Here is a 14,665-nt window from a genome sequence, read left to right as displayed (position 1 = left end):
TTATTATTATTATTATTATTATTATTATTATTATTATTATTACTATTATCATCATTATCATTATTATCATCATTATTACTACTACTGTTATTATTATTGCTATTTCACAATGTGGATGTGTGAGAGGTGAGTGCTGCCAAAGCCGGCATAGATAAAACTCCAGGCTCGCTGCCAGTTGCTGTCTTTTAGATTTATTTACAAAGTTCAAAAGAAAGTTTCCAGAGCTTCAAAGCATGTCTGACCCTGTCGGCTAAGATGCCTCGTATGGGTTTTTTTTACTTTTTCTTCCCCAGCAGGCTAGTCGGCGGAAACCCCGCCTCTGATTTCCTCTGTTCAAAGAATAACTAGTTCCGGGCTCAGCCTCCCCTCTCCCTGCCTCTTCTTCGCTGTCGGACGACAGGCTACTAATTATCTCTTTAGGCTCTCTATAAGTGCTGGTCTCTCTCCTTAGCTCTTTTGCCGTTTGCCTCCCTGACATCCACCCCCTCCTCAAAAGCCCCCTCCCATTCGGGAGACTCGACTGTAAACATCTCTCTTTCCTCTGGGGTGGTAGGGGAGAAGCCAGCAAAACTACCCTCCTCCTCATCCGTATCTTCGAACACCCCCCTCCAACCCCCAGTTCCTGGTGTTCCCCAATAGACGCCTTCATCTTCTTCTTCCTCCTCGTCCGATGATGGGAAACCTTCGAATTCCTCTTCATCGTCTGTTGTTTCGAACACCTGTTGAAAGAACCTACCCCGGGTTTTGGGTTTGTCAGGGAAAAAACTGTGGAACTCCTCCACCAGGCCCTCGTCGGTGATACTGTCTTCCGGGCCCCAGGTATTCTCTTATGTCGGGGCCCCTTCCCACGCCACCAAATATTCCAAATGCCCCCCTTTCCAGCGAGAATCCAGTATTTCCGTCACCTCGTTGCACTGCTCCCTTTCCTCCATTTCGGGTGGTGGGCTTTCCCCCTCCCTGTAGGGGAACAGCAGTGACCTGTGGAACACCGGATGGATTCTCATGCTCTCTGGCAACCTAAGTTTAAACGCCACCGGATTGATTTGCTGAATGACCTCAAAAGGCCCCACCTTCCTGGGCTTGAGCTTCTTGTAGCCCCCTCTCCAAGGCAACCCTTGCGTGGACAACCACACCTTGTCCCCAACCCGGATGACCTCCCCCGGTCGCCGATGCTTGTCGGACTCCTTCTTGTATAACTCCTTAGCCCTTTCCAAATTCAACTGCAGCTGCCTGTGGATCGCCTCCATCTCCTCCACAAACTGTTTGGCTGCGGGAACACTCCACGACTCCTCCCCCCTTCCCGGGAAAGCCCTTGGATGACGCCCGTGATTGGCAAAGAACGGAGTCATCCCAGTGGATACATTCTCCGCATTATTGTAAGCAAACTCTGCCAGGGCTAGTTTGTCCACCCAATTTTTCTGTTTTTGACTCACGTAACACCGCAAATACTGTTGCAAAATAGCATTCGCTCTCTCCGCTTGCCCATTGGTCTCGGGGTGCCTCGCCGTCGTGAAACTCACTTCGACCTGCAGCAACCCCATGAGCTTGCACCAAAAACGTGAGGTGAATTGAGCCCCCCTGTCCGAAACCACCCATGCAGGTACCCCATGCAACCTAAACACATGCTCTACAAACAGCTTGGCTGTTTCTTCCGCCGTCACGGCATGCAAACAGGCCACGAAATGGCACGTTTTGGTCAGGAGATCCACCACCACCATGATAGCGGTCTTACCCTTACAACTGGGCAGATCAGTGATAAAATCCACCCCCACCACCTCCCATGGCTTTCCGGGTGTCAACGGTTCCAGCAAACCCCGCTGGTGCTGCCCTTTCCCCTTTGGCCCTCTGGCATGTGTCACACCCTCGCATATATTCCTTTACATCCTCTCTCACCCTGGGCCACCAAAATTCCCGGGTGACCAGTAGCATGGTCTTATGCTGTCCAAAATGCCCTGCCGTGCAGCTGTCGTGGAGTTGCTTGAGAATTCTGCCCCGAAGGTTTTCACCTGGAACATACAAGGCCCCCCTATGGTACAGGAGCCCCCTTTCACTTCAAAACCCCCCTTGGCGCCCCCTTTTTCTCTTAACTCCCCCATCTTTTGTCTGGCAAAGTCATCGTCTCTGAGCAGTTGCATTAGTTCATCATCCTTGACCAACGTCCCCACACACATCCATTTGCTCTCGGGGAACATCAGCCTTGCCACCGGAGGTCCTTCTCCCGTCAGATACTCGGGTTTCCGGGACAGCGCACCCGCCCTCGCATTCTGCTCTCCCGGCACATATTGGATCTTAAAGTTGAAGTTGGCAAAGAACTCTGCCCATCTTAACTGTCTCTGACACAACACCCGTGCCGTACACCAGTACTCCAAATTTTTGTGGTCTGTGCACACCAAAATTTGGTGCTTCGCCCCAATCAGGAAGTGCCTCCATTGTTGAAAGCAGAGACAATCGAAAGCAATTCTTTATCATAGATGTAGTTCTCCTCCAATTTGTTCAGTTTCCGTGGGAAAAAAGCACACGGCCGCCACTCCCCCTTTTGATCTGGCTGCAGCAGCACCGCCCCTATCGCCTGATCAGACACATCTGTCTCCACACGTAGTGGTTGAGCGGGGTCGACGTGGATCAGTTGCTCCTCCGAAGCGAAAGCCCTCTCAAGCTTCTCAAACCCTTCTTGGGCCGCCTGCGTCCACTGAAACCTTGACACTGAGACAGTCCGTTATGGGCGCCGTCAGTTTCGTGAAATCCTTGATGAATTTCCTGTAGAAATTGCTGAAACAGTTCTCTCCCATCAATTGTGGTCAGCGGAAAATCCAAAGGCCTCAGGTTCAGTTGGTGCTGCGTTGCAAACTCCTTGCTAAAAAATGACGCCGAAGCTCCAGAATCAACTAAGGCCAACTCCTCCACCGCCTGGCCATTTGGGAGTTCTAGGACCACCTTCAACACTATGCTTGCTTTGGGGTGCCCAAGCCGAGGACTTTCGGTGCTGCTCCCACCTGGCTGTTGCCCCGGTCCACCACCAGCCAGGCTTCTCCATTTCCCGAAGGCTGGGATTCCTCTGCCTCTGCCTGTTGGGTGGCCCCCACCATTCCCTGCCAGTTACGACGCTCTGGACACACTCTGGCAAAGTGCCCAGTTTTCTGACACACAAAACATCTCTTTGCCGCTTCCCAGTCTTTTTTCTCCTTCCCGCCCGAGCGTTGTGTTTTCAAACTCTCCCACGCGTGGGCTGTGCCTATCTCCATGGGCTCCTGCTCTTGTTGACGTTCTGAGGCAGCTGCAGGCATTTCAAGAATGCGGTCACCATGGAAACTCCACTTTCTGCCTTGCTTCCTTTCCCGCCATCTGGCTTCCTGTCTCAAACCCACCACAAGAGCAGCCTTCGTTAATTCGTCCATGTTTTTAGGGCGGGGGCCCCTCGCAAGCTCGTCCTTAATTTCTGGGTTCAGTCCATTTTTAAACAAAGCTTGTACAGGGTCTGCTTCTAAATCCCACCCCAGTTTCTGCACAAGCATAGCGAATATCTGACCAGTAACTGCGCACCGTGGATTTGCCTTGTTTCAAAGCCAAAAGCTCCTCCTGCGTCTTGTCAATTAAACTTTGATCTGCATAGATAAAGTCCATCGCTTGCCAAAACTTGGCCAGATTTCTGAGGGCTTCATTATTAGAGGCTATTAACGGCCGGATCCAACTTCTAGCCCCTGCCGACAGGTGCCTAATTATGTGAGCAACTTTCTGGGCATTGTTCCCAAACTGAGCCGATTGAAGCTCTAAAAAATATTTCATCTCAGTTTTGAAATCCAAGTAACTTTCCGGGTCGCCATGGAACCTTTCCACCCACACAGGCTTGCCCCCATCTGCCGATAGCCCACCTGTGGCTCCTTTCTGAGCAGCTCTGGCTTCCTCCAGACGGGCCTGCAAGTCTGAAGATCTCTGTTCCAGAGCGACATTTCTCTTCCTCAGCTCCAAGATCTCCTTCTCCATTTCGAGGCTTATGCCTTATTCCACCAGATTTTCAGCAGCAAGAGATACGAGGCATGCTGTGAGAGGTGAGTGCTGCCAAAGCCGGCATAGATAAAACTCCAGGCTCGCTGCCAGTTGCTGTCTTTTAGATTTATTTACAAAGTTCAAAAGAAAGTTTCCAGAGCTTCAAAGCATGTCTGACCCTGTCGGCTAAGATGCCTCGTATGGGTTTTTTTTACTTTTTCTTCCCCAGCAGGCTAGTCGGCGGAAACCCCGCCTCTGATTTCCTCTGTTCAAAGAATAACTAGTTCCGGGCTCAGCCTCCCCCCTCCCTGCCTCTTCTTCACTGTCGGACGACAGGCTACTAATTATCTCTTTAGGCTCTCTATAAGTGCTGGTCTCTCCCCTTAGCTCTTTTGCAGTTTGCATCTCCCTGACAGGATGTACAAAGTGGCTTATGCATTCCTTATTTATTTATTTGAATGGATGGACTTTGCTGGCAGTATAGTCTGGGTACTTCTAGAAAATCTGTATCTATAGTCCTGCTTAGGTTACCAGCCTGGGGATTTTGGAGTTACTTTTATTTGAAATTGCATTTGTTATACATTATTTATAATCCATATAAGCTGATGTTTCTGTGCCTCTCTGTTTTATCCACAAATCCACCCAGAGGCCCTCTTTGGTCCTTAACACATTTTGTCTCCAAATAAGGCCCTCGCATAAACCTGAAGCTCCACCCAACCTGACCCTTTATAACCCTTTATAACAGAGTTAACTCCTGGTCAGCTGATGGGCCATTGATGCCCTTGTAGGTCAAGTGTCATGTATCCAAAAGAATGAGCAGTCTTTGTTTAATCTCCCTCCATCTTATTGGGTCATTGAAGACATCCAGCTCTGCTCGAATGTAATGCACTCAAGATACTGTATAGTGAAGGTCTCTGCTCCCTGTTTAAAACCACGTTGCAACAACTACAACCAGAAATCAGAAACTATTTATACAGTGGTACCTCTGCTAACGAACGTCATTCGTTCCGGAGGTCCGTTCTTAAGCTGAAACCGTTCTTATCCTGAGGCACACTTTCGCTAATGGGGCCTCCCGCTGCACGTGCACCTCCGGCGCACGATTTCCATTTGCATCCTGGGGCAAAGTTTGCAACCAGGAGCAGCTACTTCCGGGTTAGCAGAGTTCGTAACTCGAAGCGTTCATAACCAGGGGTACCACTGTATTCTCTGGGGGTAAGAAACTGGCAGCAAAGGAGGCTGAATCCCTTTCACACCTGTCCCAACCATGGTCACACACCCATTATTTACCTGCTCAGCTTAAAATAATAATAAAGGGGCAAGGTTCTAGCCCTCATGTTTAAAGAGGAAGACAAGGCCTGCTGAGAACATTCACACGGGACCGGCTAACTCGCCAGAACGCTCAGGCGTTCCTGGAAGCAGAGGCCCATGGGTCCACATTCACTTCATGTTTCCGTTCACTGCATTTCTGCTGTAAAGTCTCATAGGGATCTCATGCGAGGAAGAGGTGCAAGATTTGCATGCACTCAACTGATAGACCACCTTCTACTGAATCTGCTGAAATGCTGAGTGCACTCTCGGAGGCTCTCCTCTGAAATCCCCCCCCCACCTGAAACCAAGTGAACGCACTGGAGGCTGAGGAAGTGCAGGAAGGCAAGCTGCAAATTGTACTGGTGAACTGTAATGAAATAACTGGGGCCAGGTATGAGTGATATCAGGTGGGTGTCTTCCCGGTACTCTCTTAGGCAGCACCTGCTAAAAATATCTAAAACACTGATGAGTTCTTGGTTATTGCTGGTTTTAATTCTCTGAATGCTTTAATTGCTTTTACTAATAATTTTATTCATAGAATCATAGAATTATAGATGGAAGGGATCCTTTGATCATCTAGTCAAACCCCTCAAATTGTTATAGTTTTATTCTATTTGTAAACTGCTTTGAGGGATTTTTTTCTACAATCAAGTGGCATATAAATTTTATGAAATGAATAAAAATAATTAAATGTGAGAATATTATGCCACTGCTTTTTCATAACTGGCAGAAGGCCAAGTCCTGTCTGGTTAACATATTAAAGTTATTTGAGTGTCAGCAAGTACAGAATGGCCAGTTGATGCTGTACGCCTGGACTTCCAATAAGCTTTTGATATTGAGACTGGGACTGTCTACTAACATTTTATTGATGGGTCAAAAAAGCTTTTGATGAATTACTTGTCTCCCCATACTCCTGAGCCAGCTTGGTAGGAATGGAATTAGAGGGGAGTTTCTCTTACAGAACAAAATATGGCTTGAAACAGGAATGGAGAGCAGGAATAAACAAGCTGTTCTCCTGATGGGGGGGGGGGAGAGAAATGGATACTGCCCCCCCCCCAGGAGTGAGCAGTGAAGGAGCCAGGTTTGCTGAGGATGCCAAATTGTTCAAAGGGATTCAACCAAAAGGGAATTGCGGGGAGTTCTAAAAGGGTCTCTGCAAAACGAGTGGAATTGGCAGGTGAAACTCAGTGTGAGTGCGAGCAGAGTCATGTGCATGGTTGCCCCCTGCCCCCCATTCAGCAAGAGAGGGGGGGGTTGTGAAATCTGGGGTGCCATTAAGAAGCCATGGAGGGCAGCAGGGGGAGACAGATTTAATCCACAGGGTGCAACCTACCATGACATTTAGTTGGACTTCCACAGCAGAGCTTCCTGATGGATTCTCCCCTGTGTCAAAGAATGCTAAGAGGCACGGTGACGCCCCCCCCCCCAAGTCTATGGGTAACATGGGGAAGAGCCACATGGGGGAGACCAACTGCAGAGCACAAATTTGATTCAACCCTAAAGCCTTGTGTTCATAAACTAAAAATTGTAGGATGTATATATCACTTTTCAGGCAGGCCTCACAAAGCAGTTTACATAAGATTATTCCAGTCATAGCACTCATTACAAAAAAGCTACACTACATAATAGAAAAGAAAAGTTGTTTGTTTAGAAAATGCTGTTACTGCTTTAAAAAAAGGGTTAGACACATCTGGACTGGTCTGATTCTGTATAGGCAGGTCTTTCCTTGAGGGACAGAGCTCTCCTGTGACTCTGAGCAGGCAGACTTTTCTCGCTTCAATCCTGGTGTTTCCACGGGGGGATGGAAGTGCCCCTTTCCCACAGTCCTAGAGAACCACAGCTAGTCAGTCCAGAAAACCCTGAGCCAGGTACACAAATGGTCTGACTAAGGAAATGGGAGCTTTCTATTCATCTCACAGGGATGTGTAATGATAAAGGGGGGCAGGGATGTACATCCATGCCCTGGAGCTCTTTGCAGGAAAAGTAGAATATAAAGTGGAGATGTCAGGGATTGAACCTGGGACCTTCTGCTCACAAAACAGAAGCACTGCCATGGAGCTATCACCTCTCTGTAAATTGCTAGCTCTCTTGGCTGTCATCATAGACAGGTGAAAGTTGCATTGGACTTGGTGAGGCTCTTTTTTCTCTTACCAAACATACAGTGGTACCTCGGGTTACATATGCTTCAGGTTACATATGCTTCGGGTTACAGACTCTGCTAACCCAGAAATAGTGCTTCAAGTTACGAACTTTGCTTCAGGATGAGAACAGAAATTGTGCTCCAGCGGCGCAGCAGTAGCAGGAGGCCCCATTAGCTAAAGTGGTGCTTCAGGTTAAGAACAGTTTCAGGTTAAGTACGGACCTCCGGAACGAATTAAGTACTTAACCCGAGGTACCACTGTATACAGAATTACACTGTTACACTGCAGTTAAAACAAATGTAGCCCCAAGACCATGGGTTGGCAAACTATGGTCCGCGGGTCAGATCCGGCCCGCATATGTGCTTTCTAGATCCGGCCCGCGGACGGTGTGGGATCCAGGCAGCCGGCATAGCGTGCGCATGCACAATGGTTTTTGTGACTCAGCCAGGTTTGGGGGTCAAAAGTGAGGCAGGCGGCTGCTGAAGACAAGCCCCTTCTCCGCCCGTCGCACGCGCAGCAATCTTTTCTTCCGGGGTGGGGGAGAGGGAAAAGGAGCCACAGTTTGGATTTCAGGAAGGGCAGTTGCGGCGGCAGGGGCTCAGAGGCGCCTCGGGAGCGACGCCCGCCGGAGTCTGTGGCAGCGGTGGAGGAAGCGGGGAGCGCCTGGGCGGCTGCACTCCAATGCAGCTCTGCGCTCTGCTGGGGAGGCCGCTCATGAGCTACACGGTGCGGGCCAAGGAAAGGTAAATCGCCACCACCACCGCCTCATCTTCCCTCACGTGGGGAAAAGAACGTTTTTGCTTGAGCGGCGCCAGCCTGACTTGGCGTGGCCAATGGCTTTTCCCTTCACCCACGCATGCGCACACGCTCTCCAGGGCTGACAGGAATGGCACGCTTACCTCAGCCCCCCACCCACACCCACCCCACCTTACGAGAGAAATAAGAACTGTCAATGTATAAAATGCAAAGGAAGCAGCGTGGGTGTATGAGGGAACACCCCCCCCCAAAAAAGTCACATTTGGGCAACGTTGGGGCTGGTCCCAATAAGGTGTTTTGCCAAAAATGTGGGTCATAATCATGGCAACATACAGTCTGGCCCCCCACAAGGTCTGAGGGACAATGGACCGGCCCCCCGCTGAAAAAGTTTGCTGACCCCTGCCCAAGACCAACTCAAAAGCATCCAGTATTTTGTGCATTGGGGGCGGGGGGAGAGGATTGCCACCTTGGGGAGGTGCTCCCTGGATTTTCTGTCTCTGGCAAGAGAATATACACAGAGCTGCAGGGCGACATCCCCGTCCCCTGCGAGGCAAGTGCCGCTCACCTGGTAGGCATCCAGCTGTTCATCGGTAAATATCGTCTGCTTATTGCCCATCTTAAAGGGGGACTCCTCTCGGCACGCACAGGTATCCCATGGCAAGATTCAGGAGTTCTCTGTCCTGCAGGCATGGAGAGCAGACGTGCAACTTGAGGAGCGAGTGGAAGAGAATCCCCGCGCCCGCATCGGGGAGGCTCCCGCCTGCCGTCTGGGCAGCAGCAACCAGCAAAGGCAGGAGGCAGGGGGTTAAAATCCCACGCGAATATCGCCCCTGAAGGCTGCCTCCTTCACGGCCCTACGTTTTCCTCGGGTGCGACGGAAGGGCTTCTCCGAAGGGCGAAAATCTGATGCGGAGCTTCCAGGGTCTGGAGAAACCATCTCGGCTGCCTCTGATCTCCAGCGCCCCGGCGAAAGACCCCTCCCTCCTCTCTGCAGCTTCGCGGTGCGGGAAGGCTCTCCGCCACTAGGTGGCCGCCAAGAGCCCCTTTGGAAAAGAGACGCGCCTCCGCCCGACCTGCTTAGGGCCGAGGAAGATCGCGCCGCGGGGAGCGGGCCGACTTCGGAGTGTCACAGAACTCTTCTTCAGGCGGGGCAGAAGAAGCTGCTGCTTGTAGAGGACCCACCTGAGACAGGTTGTAGGGCAAGGATGGCCAGTGGGATGGGATGATGGACTACAACTCCCCTCACCCTGGCTAATGGGCCGTGGTGGGTGGGGCTGGTGGGAATTGCAGCCCAACAGCACCTGGGGGCACCACCTTGGCCCCACCCCTACTGAGACTAGCTTGTCCTCCCTGCAAAAAAGAGGGTGGGCTGTGATGTGCCTTCCTCATGCTGTTGTAGCATGTAAGTATTCCCCTCCACAGCTAATAACAGTGCCAGGTAAGGCCTCTTCCCTGCTTCCTCCTATTACCCAAAAAGAAAATGACTTTGGGTGCACCAGACATTGGCTGTGTAGGCACCCTATATTTCATGCACACAACCTCCACCAAAGAATCCTGGGAACTGTAGTTTGCCAAGGGTGCTGGGGATTGTAGCTCTGTGAGGTATAAACTACAGTTGTCAGGATTCTTTGGAGGAAGTCCTGTGATTTAAATGTACAGCATGTGTGCAGACATGGAACATGTAGTTTGCTCTGAGCACATCAGATTTTTCAAGCTCCCTGCCTGTGTTCAATGAGTTCAGACATATGAAAGAAAGAAAAGGAAAACACTGATAGAGTTTAAAGAAAGTAAATCTGTTCCCACTGTAAAATCCTAGTTGATCAATAGAATTACACAGGCAAACATTTAGATCCCTTTAATCGTCAGATTACCTCTGTAGCAATAAGCTTGTAGCTTTAAAAATAGTGTGTCCTTGTTTGCTCCTGTCTTAGGGTGGAGAAAGGACAGGCAAGATCCAGCCAGGGACTCTGGATCCTTTCAAGAAATCGATGGGAAGGAGAAGCAGCTGAATATGACATTGTGATTGCCCATCGTACTTAAAAACAGAACTTGGGTCTTATATCATCTTAAAAAACTAACCAAGTTATTGCAGCATACGCCAAGGATCTTTTTCTGCTTGAAGGCCACATGCTGGAAGTGGACAGGGTCACTGGATGTGACTCTTCCCTTTCCACACTGTGAGGGGTCATCTGTTGTTGTTTAGTTGTTTAGTTGTGTCCGACTCTTCATGACCCCCTGGACCAGAGCACGCCAGGCACTCCTGTCTTCCACTGCCTCCCGCAGTTTGGTCAAACTCATGCTGGTAGCTTCGAGAACACTGTCCCGCCATCTCGTCCTCTGTCGTCCCCTTCTCCTTGTGCCCTCCATCTTTCCCAACATCAGGGTCTTTTCCAGGGAGTCTTCTCTTCTCATGAGGTGGCCAAAGTATTGGAGCCTCAGCTTCAGGATCTTTCCTTCCAGTGAGCACTCAGTGCTGATTTCCTTAAGAATGGATGCGTTTGATCTTCTTGCAGTCCATGGGACTCTCCAGAGTCTCCTCCAGCACCAGAATTCAAAAGCAATTCTTCGGCGATCAGCCTTCTTTATGGTCCAGCTCTCATAATTGACCAATTAGGGTCTACATCACTACTGGGCAAACCATAGCTTTAACTATAGAGACCTTTGTTGGCAAGGTGATGTCTCTGCTTTTTAAGATGCTATCAACTACAGTGTTCCAATTGCCATCACCCTCAACAAACTACATTTCCCAGGATTCTTTGGGGGAAGCCATGTGCCACCAGGGTGCTTTCTTTGCCCACCTATCCCCAAGGCATGTATATGCAGAAGTGAAGTCCCTCTGAGGTCACACTTACTCCCAAGTTAGTGGGCCTGAGACTTCAGCCTGACAACCCCAAAGGATGCTTGACCATTGCTCCCATTGGCTGTTTTGCAATATTTATCCAAGCGAGATAAACTTGCCATGTGACATCAGCACATTTCTGTGGGTGCTGCTGTGTTATCAGCTCCACCATCTTTCATCATGGGTGTTGCTTCAGCTTCACTTTGTTTTGAATTGTTTGCAAATGGCCAACCAATTGCCCAAAGATTGCATGGCCAAATAAAAATTTATCACAGGCAATCAAAGGTTTTGCAGATAAAGCCTTGGATCAACCTTGTTGAAAGCGTAAAGGACTAGGAACCAATCACCTTTCTGCATGTGTTCCTTTGTTTGCATCAGGGATGGGGAACGTGCCGCCCTGCAGATGCTGCTGACTTACAGTCCCCCTCCTTAGCCATTCTGGATGTTGCTGATGGGATATACCTGAAGGAGCATCTCCACCCCCATTGTTCTGCCTGGACACTGAGGTCCAGCGCCGAGGGCCTTCTGGCGGTTCCCTCACTGCAAGAAGCCAAGTTCCAGGGAGATGGCTTTCTTGGTAGTGGCACCTGCCCTGTGGAACACCCTCCCGCCAGATGTCAAAGACAAGAACAACTACCAGAAGACATCTGAAGGCAGCCCTGTTTAGGGAAGCTTTTAATGTTTAACAGACCACTGTATTTTAATATTTTGTTGGAAGCCACCCAGAGTGGCTGGGGAAACCCAGCCAGATGGGTGGGATATAAATTGTTGTTGTTGTTTGGGAGTCCAACATCTGGAGGGCAACAGGTGGGGAAATCTGCATTAAACAGTTTCTCTCCCATCAGCAAGACTCCTGACCACAGCAACCCTGCCTTGTCTGGATCTGTGTTGAGTGTGCTCACTGCCACTCCCCCAATCCATTCCTAAACTGATGCCCAACACTGACTGGTCTTCCCCAGCCAGAGGCCCTCCACATGCTGCTGGACAACAAGTCCCATCATCTCTGACCATTAAGACTGGACTGATGGAAACACAGGTTCTTCACCTCTGGGTTGCAGGCACTCCACTCCCCCCCCCCCCCCGAACAGAGATCATCTTTTTTCCCCTGGGGAAAAGAACATTCTGTTGACTCTTTTTGCAGAGGGCATGTTCAAATTTCATTTGCATAACCTCCCAGTGTTGTCATAAATCTTCAGCTCCTTCCTCAGGGCCTCTAAAACACAATGATTTGTGGACATCCAATTAAGCAGAAGGTTGGGAGGTTTGTGCAGTGCAAAGTTAAAACTTTCCCATGGAGGAAAGTGCTAGAGATGGCTATAGGAGAGGGAGGGAGGGAGGGAGGGAGGGAGGGAGGGAGGGAGGGACTGATTGACTGGGTTTCCCCAGCCACTCTAGGCAGCTCCCAACAGAATATTAAAAACATGATAAAACATCAAACATTAAAAACTTCCCTAAACAGGGCTGCCTTCAGATGTCTTCTAAAAGTCAGATTGTTGTTTATTTCCTTGAGATCTGATGGGTGGGCATTCCACAGGGCGGGCACCACTACCAAGAAGGTCGTCCCTGGTTCCCTATACAGTGGTACCTCTGGTTACGTACTTAATTCGTTCCAGAGGTCCGTTCTTAACCTGAAACTGTTTTTAACCTGAAGCACCACTTTAGCTAATGGGGCCTCCTGCTGCTGCCGTGCCACCACCGCACAATTTCTGTTCTCATCCTGAAGCAAAGTTCTTAACCCGAGGTAATATTTCTGGGTTAGCGGAGTCTGTAACCTGAAGCGTATGTAACCTGAAGCGTATGTAGCCCGAGGTACCACTGTAGCTTCACTTCTCACAGTGAGGGAACTGCCAGAAGACCCTCAGAGGAGGACCTCGGTGTCTGGGCTGAATGATGGGGGTGGAGGTGCTCCTTCAGATCTATAGGGCCAAGGCCATTTAAGGCTTTAAAGGTCAACACCAACACTTTGAACTGTGCTCGGAAACACACTGGGAGCCAATGAAGATCCTTTAGGACTGGTGTTACATGGCCTTGGCGGCCGCTCCCAGCCACCGGTTACTCAGAGGGTGTCAGTCCTCAGAGGTTTATTTATTCAACAGGCTCAAAAAGTCGCTGACTTGCTAAGCTGTTCAGCTGTGTTCTTTGCCATCTGTCTGAGGACAGAAACAGCCATATATTGCACGGGTCTGGGCCAAGCTGCTTGGCTGCTTGCGGTGAAGGTCAAGTGGGTGCCGCTGCCACCCAATTTGACCCACACAAGCCAACCAGGCTGGCAGCTGTGTCTTACTTCACCATGCACAACCGTGTCCCCCACCACACATAAGAGCAGGAGAACACAGATCAGACACATGGTGCACACAGCTCTGTGCTTCAACATCTCACATGGTTTCAACTGTGGAGACGCAGCACACAAATAAAATGATACACCTGTGGCCTGAAGCCAATGATAGGGCTGGCCCCAGTATTGCATGTTGCAAACCTGAAGTGCAGCCACCTCCACTCACTTGAAGGGGGCTTCAGTGTGATTATGCAGAACAAGTCCTGTGGCTTTCAATGGAGCTCACTCTTGTAAGCATGCCTAGAATGTAGGCATAGTGGAATGAGATCAGAGGCCTGTCCAGTCTGGCATTCGGCTCTCACAGCCACCAACCAGACATCTGGCTCAACATGGGTTCAGATCCGGCCCATGAGGCCATTATCCTCAAACCACAGCCACCTATCGCACACCTGGCATTGCATGTGGCACAAGGTTGCGGCAGGTGGAGACATCAGGTGTGGGGAGTTAAAGTGCTCTCTCGGTTGGCATTGACGAAGGAAAGTAGGATTTGGCCCCACCACATCTGCCGGTGGGTAGCCTCAGGGACCTTAAAGCAAGCCACTCTTTGCAAGCCACACTTTGAAGCTCTTGCTTTGGGACTTCAGTGCACTCAGTCATCTGATATTATTGTAACATCAGGTGTTTGACAGGTGGGAAGTCCTTCTCCCCTGCCAATTCTGCCCACGGCACCTTCCCCATTGTGGGAAATATGCATCAAGGCATATTGCCTCCAGCCATGGAAGCATAACATGTAGCCATTGTGCCTGGACACAGGATATAGTGACCCTGCAACCAGGTACCATGTTTATTCAGCAATAACTGCTACTGAATTCCCAAGTAAGCGAGCACACAATGTGGCAGTTGGGCATCTTTCCTAAAAAAGTAAGTTTTCTCAATGCACATCAGGATATAGCAACTCTGTGGAACAGGCCAGTTGGAAGTAAGCACCATTCAGGGAGACTTTACTCATCTTAATAGCGTAACAACCCTATTACAAGAATTGTTGATTAAGCATATGGATTTTAGATGGCTAATTGATCTGTCAATTACATTTGCAAGTGATGAAAACAATATTTTGGAGGCCTTTGTTTTTTAGATGATTCTCACGTGCACACTACAAGCATGCTGAGATTAGAAGACAGTCCCTCCTCAGCGAGAGAAACCAGAGGCGGCTGCCTCCTCCGCTGCGCTTTCAACCAAGAGGACGGTATTTAAAAAATAATACTTTAGAAATAAACCAAGGCAAGCCGGCTCTCCTGGCGCTCCCGGGAGGTCGTGGGCGGAGCGACCCCCCACCTCGCCCGCAGCGCCCCCTAGCGGGCC

General features: G+C 49.8%; 1 protein-coding gene across 2 annotated transcripts in view; it reads right to left on the bottom strand.

Annotated features, from left to right (window-relative positions):
* CIB2 (calcium and integrin binding family member 2) overlaps positions 1–9,183 on the bottom strand; it is a 53,923-nt gene extending 44,740 nt beyond the window's left edge. The window contains exon 1 of one of the 2 annotated variants that reach the window (XM_028705900.2): positions 8,755–9,183. In XM_028705900.2, the coding sequence (XP_028561733.1) occupies positions 8,755–8,805 (51 nt within the window). In that variant the 5' untranslated portion in view covers positions 8,806–9,183. The remainder of the gene's footprint in view (positions 1–8,754) is intronic. The other variant, XM_077918404.1, reaches the window with a different exon arrangement.
* Between the last annotated feature and the right edge of the window lie 5,482 nt (positions 9,184–14,665).

Source organism: Podarcis muralis, chromosome 14 (assembly GCF_964188315.1).
Source record: "Podarcis muralis chromosome 14, rPodMur119.hap1.1, whole genome shotgun sequence".
Classification (NCBI taxonomy): Eukaryota; Metazoa; Chordata; class Lepidosauria; order Squamata; family Lacertidae; genus Podarcis; species Podarcis muralis.
This window is presented reverse-complemented; position numbering and strand designations above follow the sequence as displayed.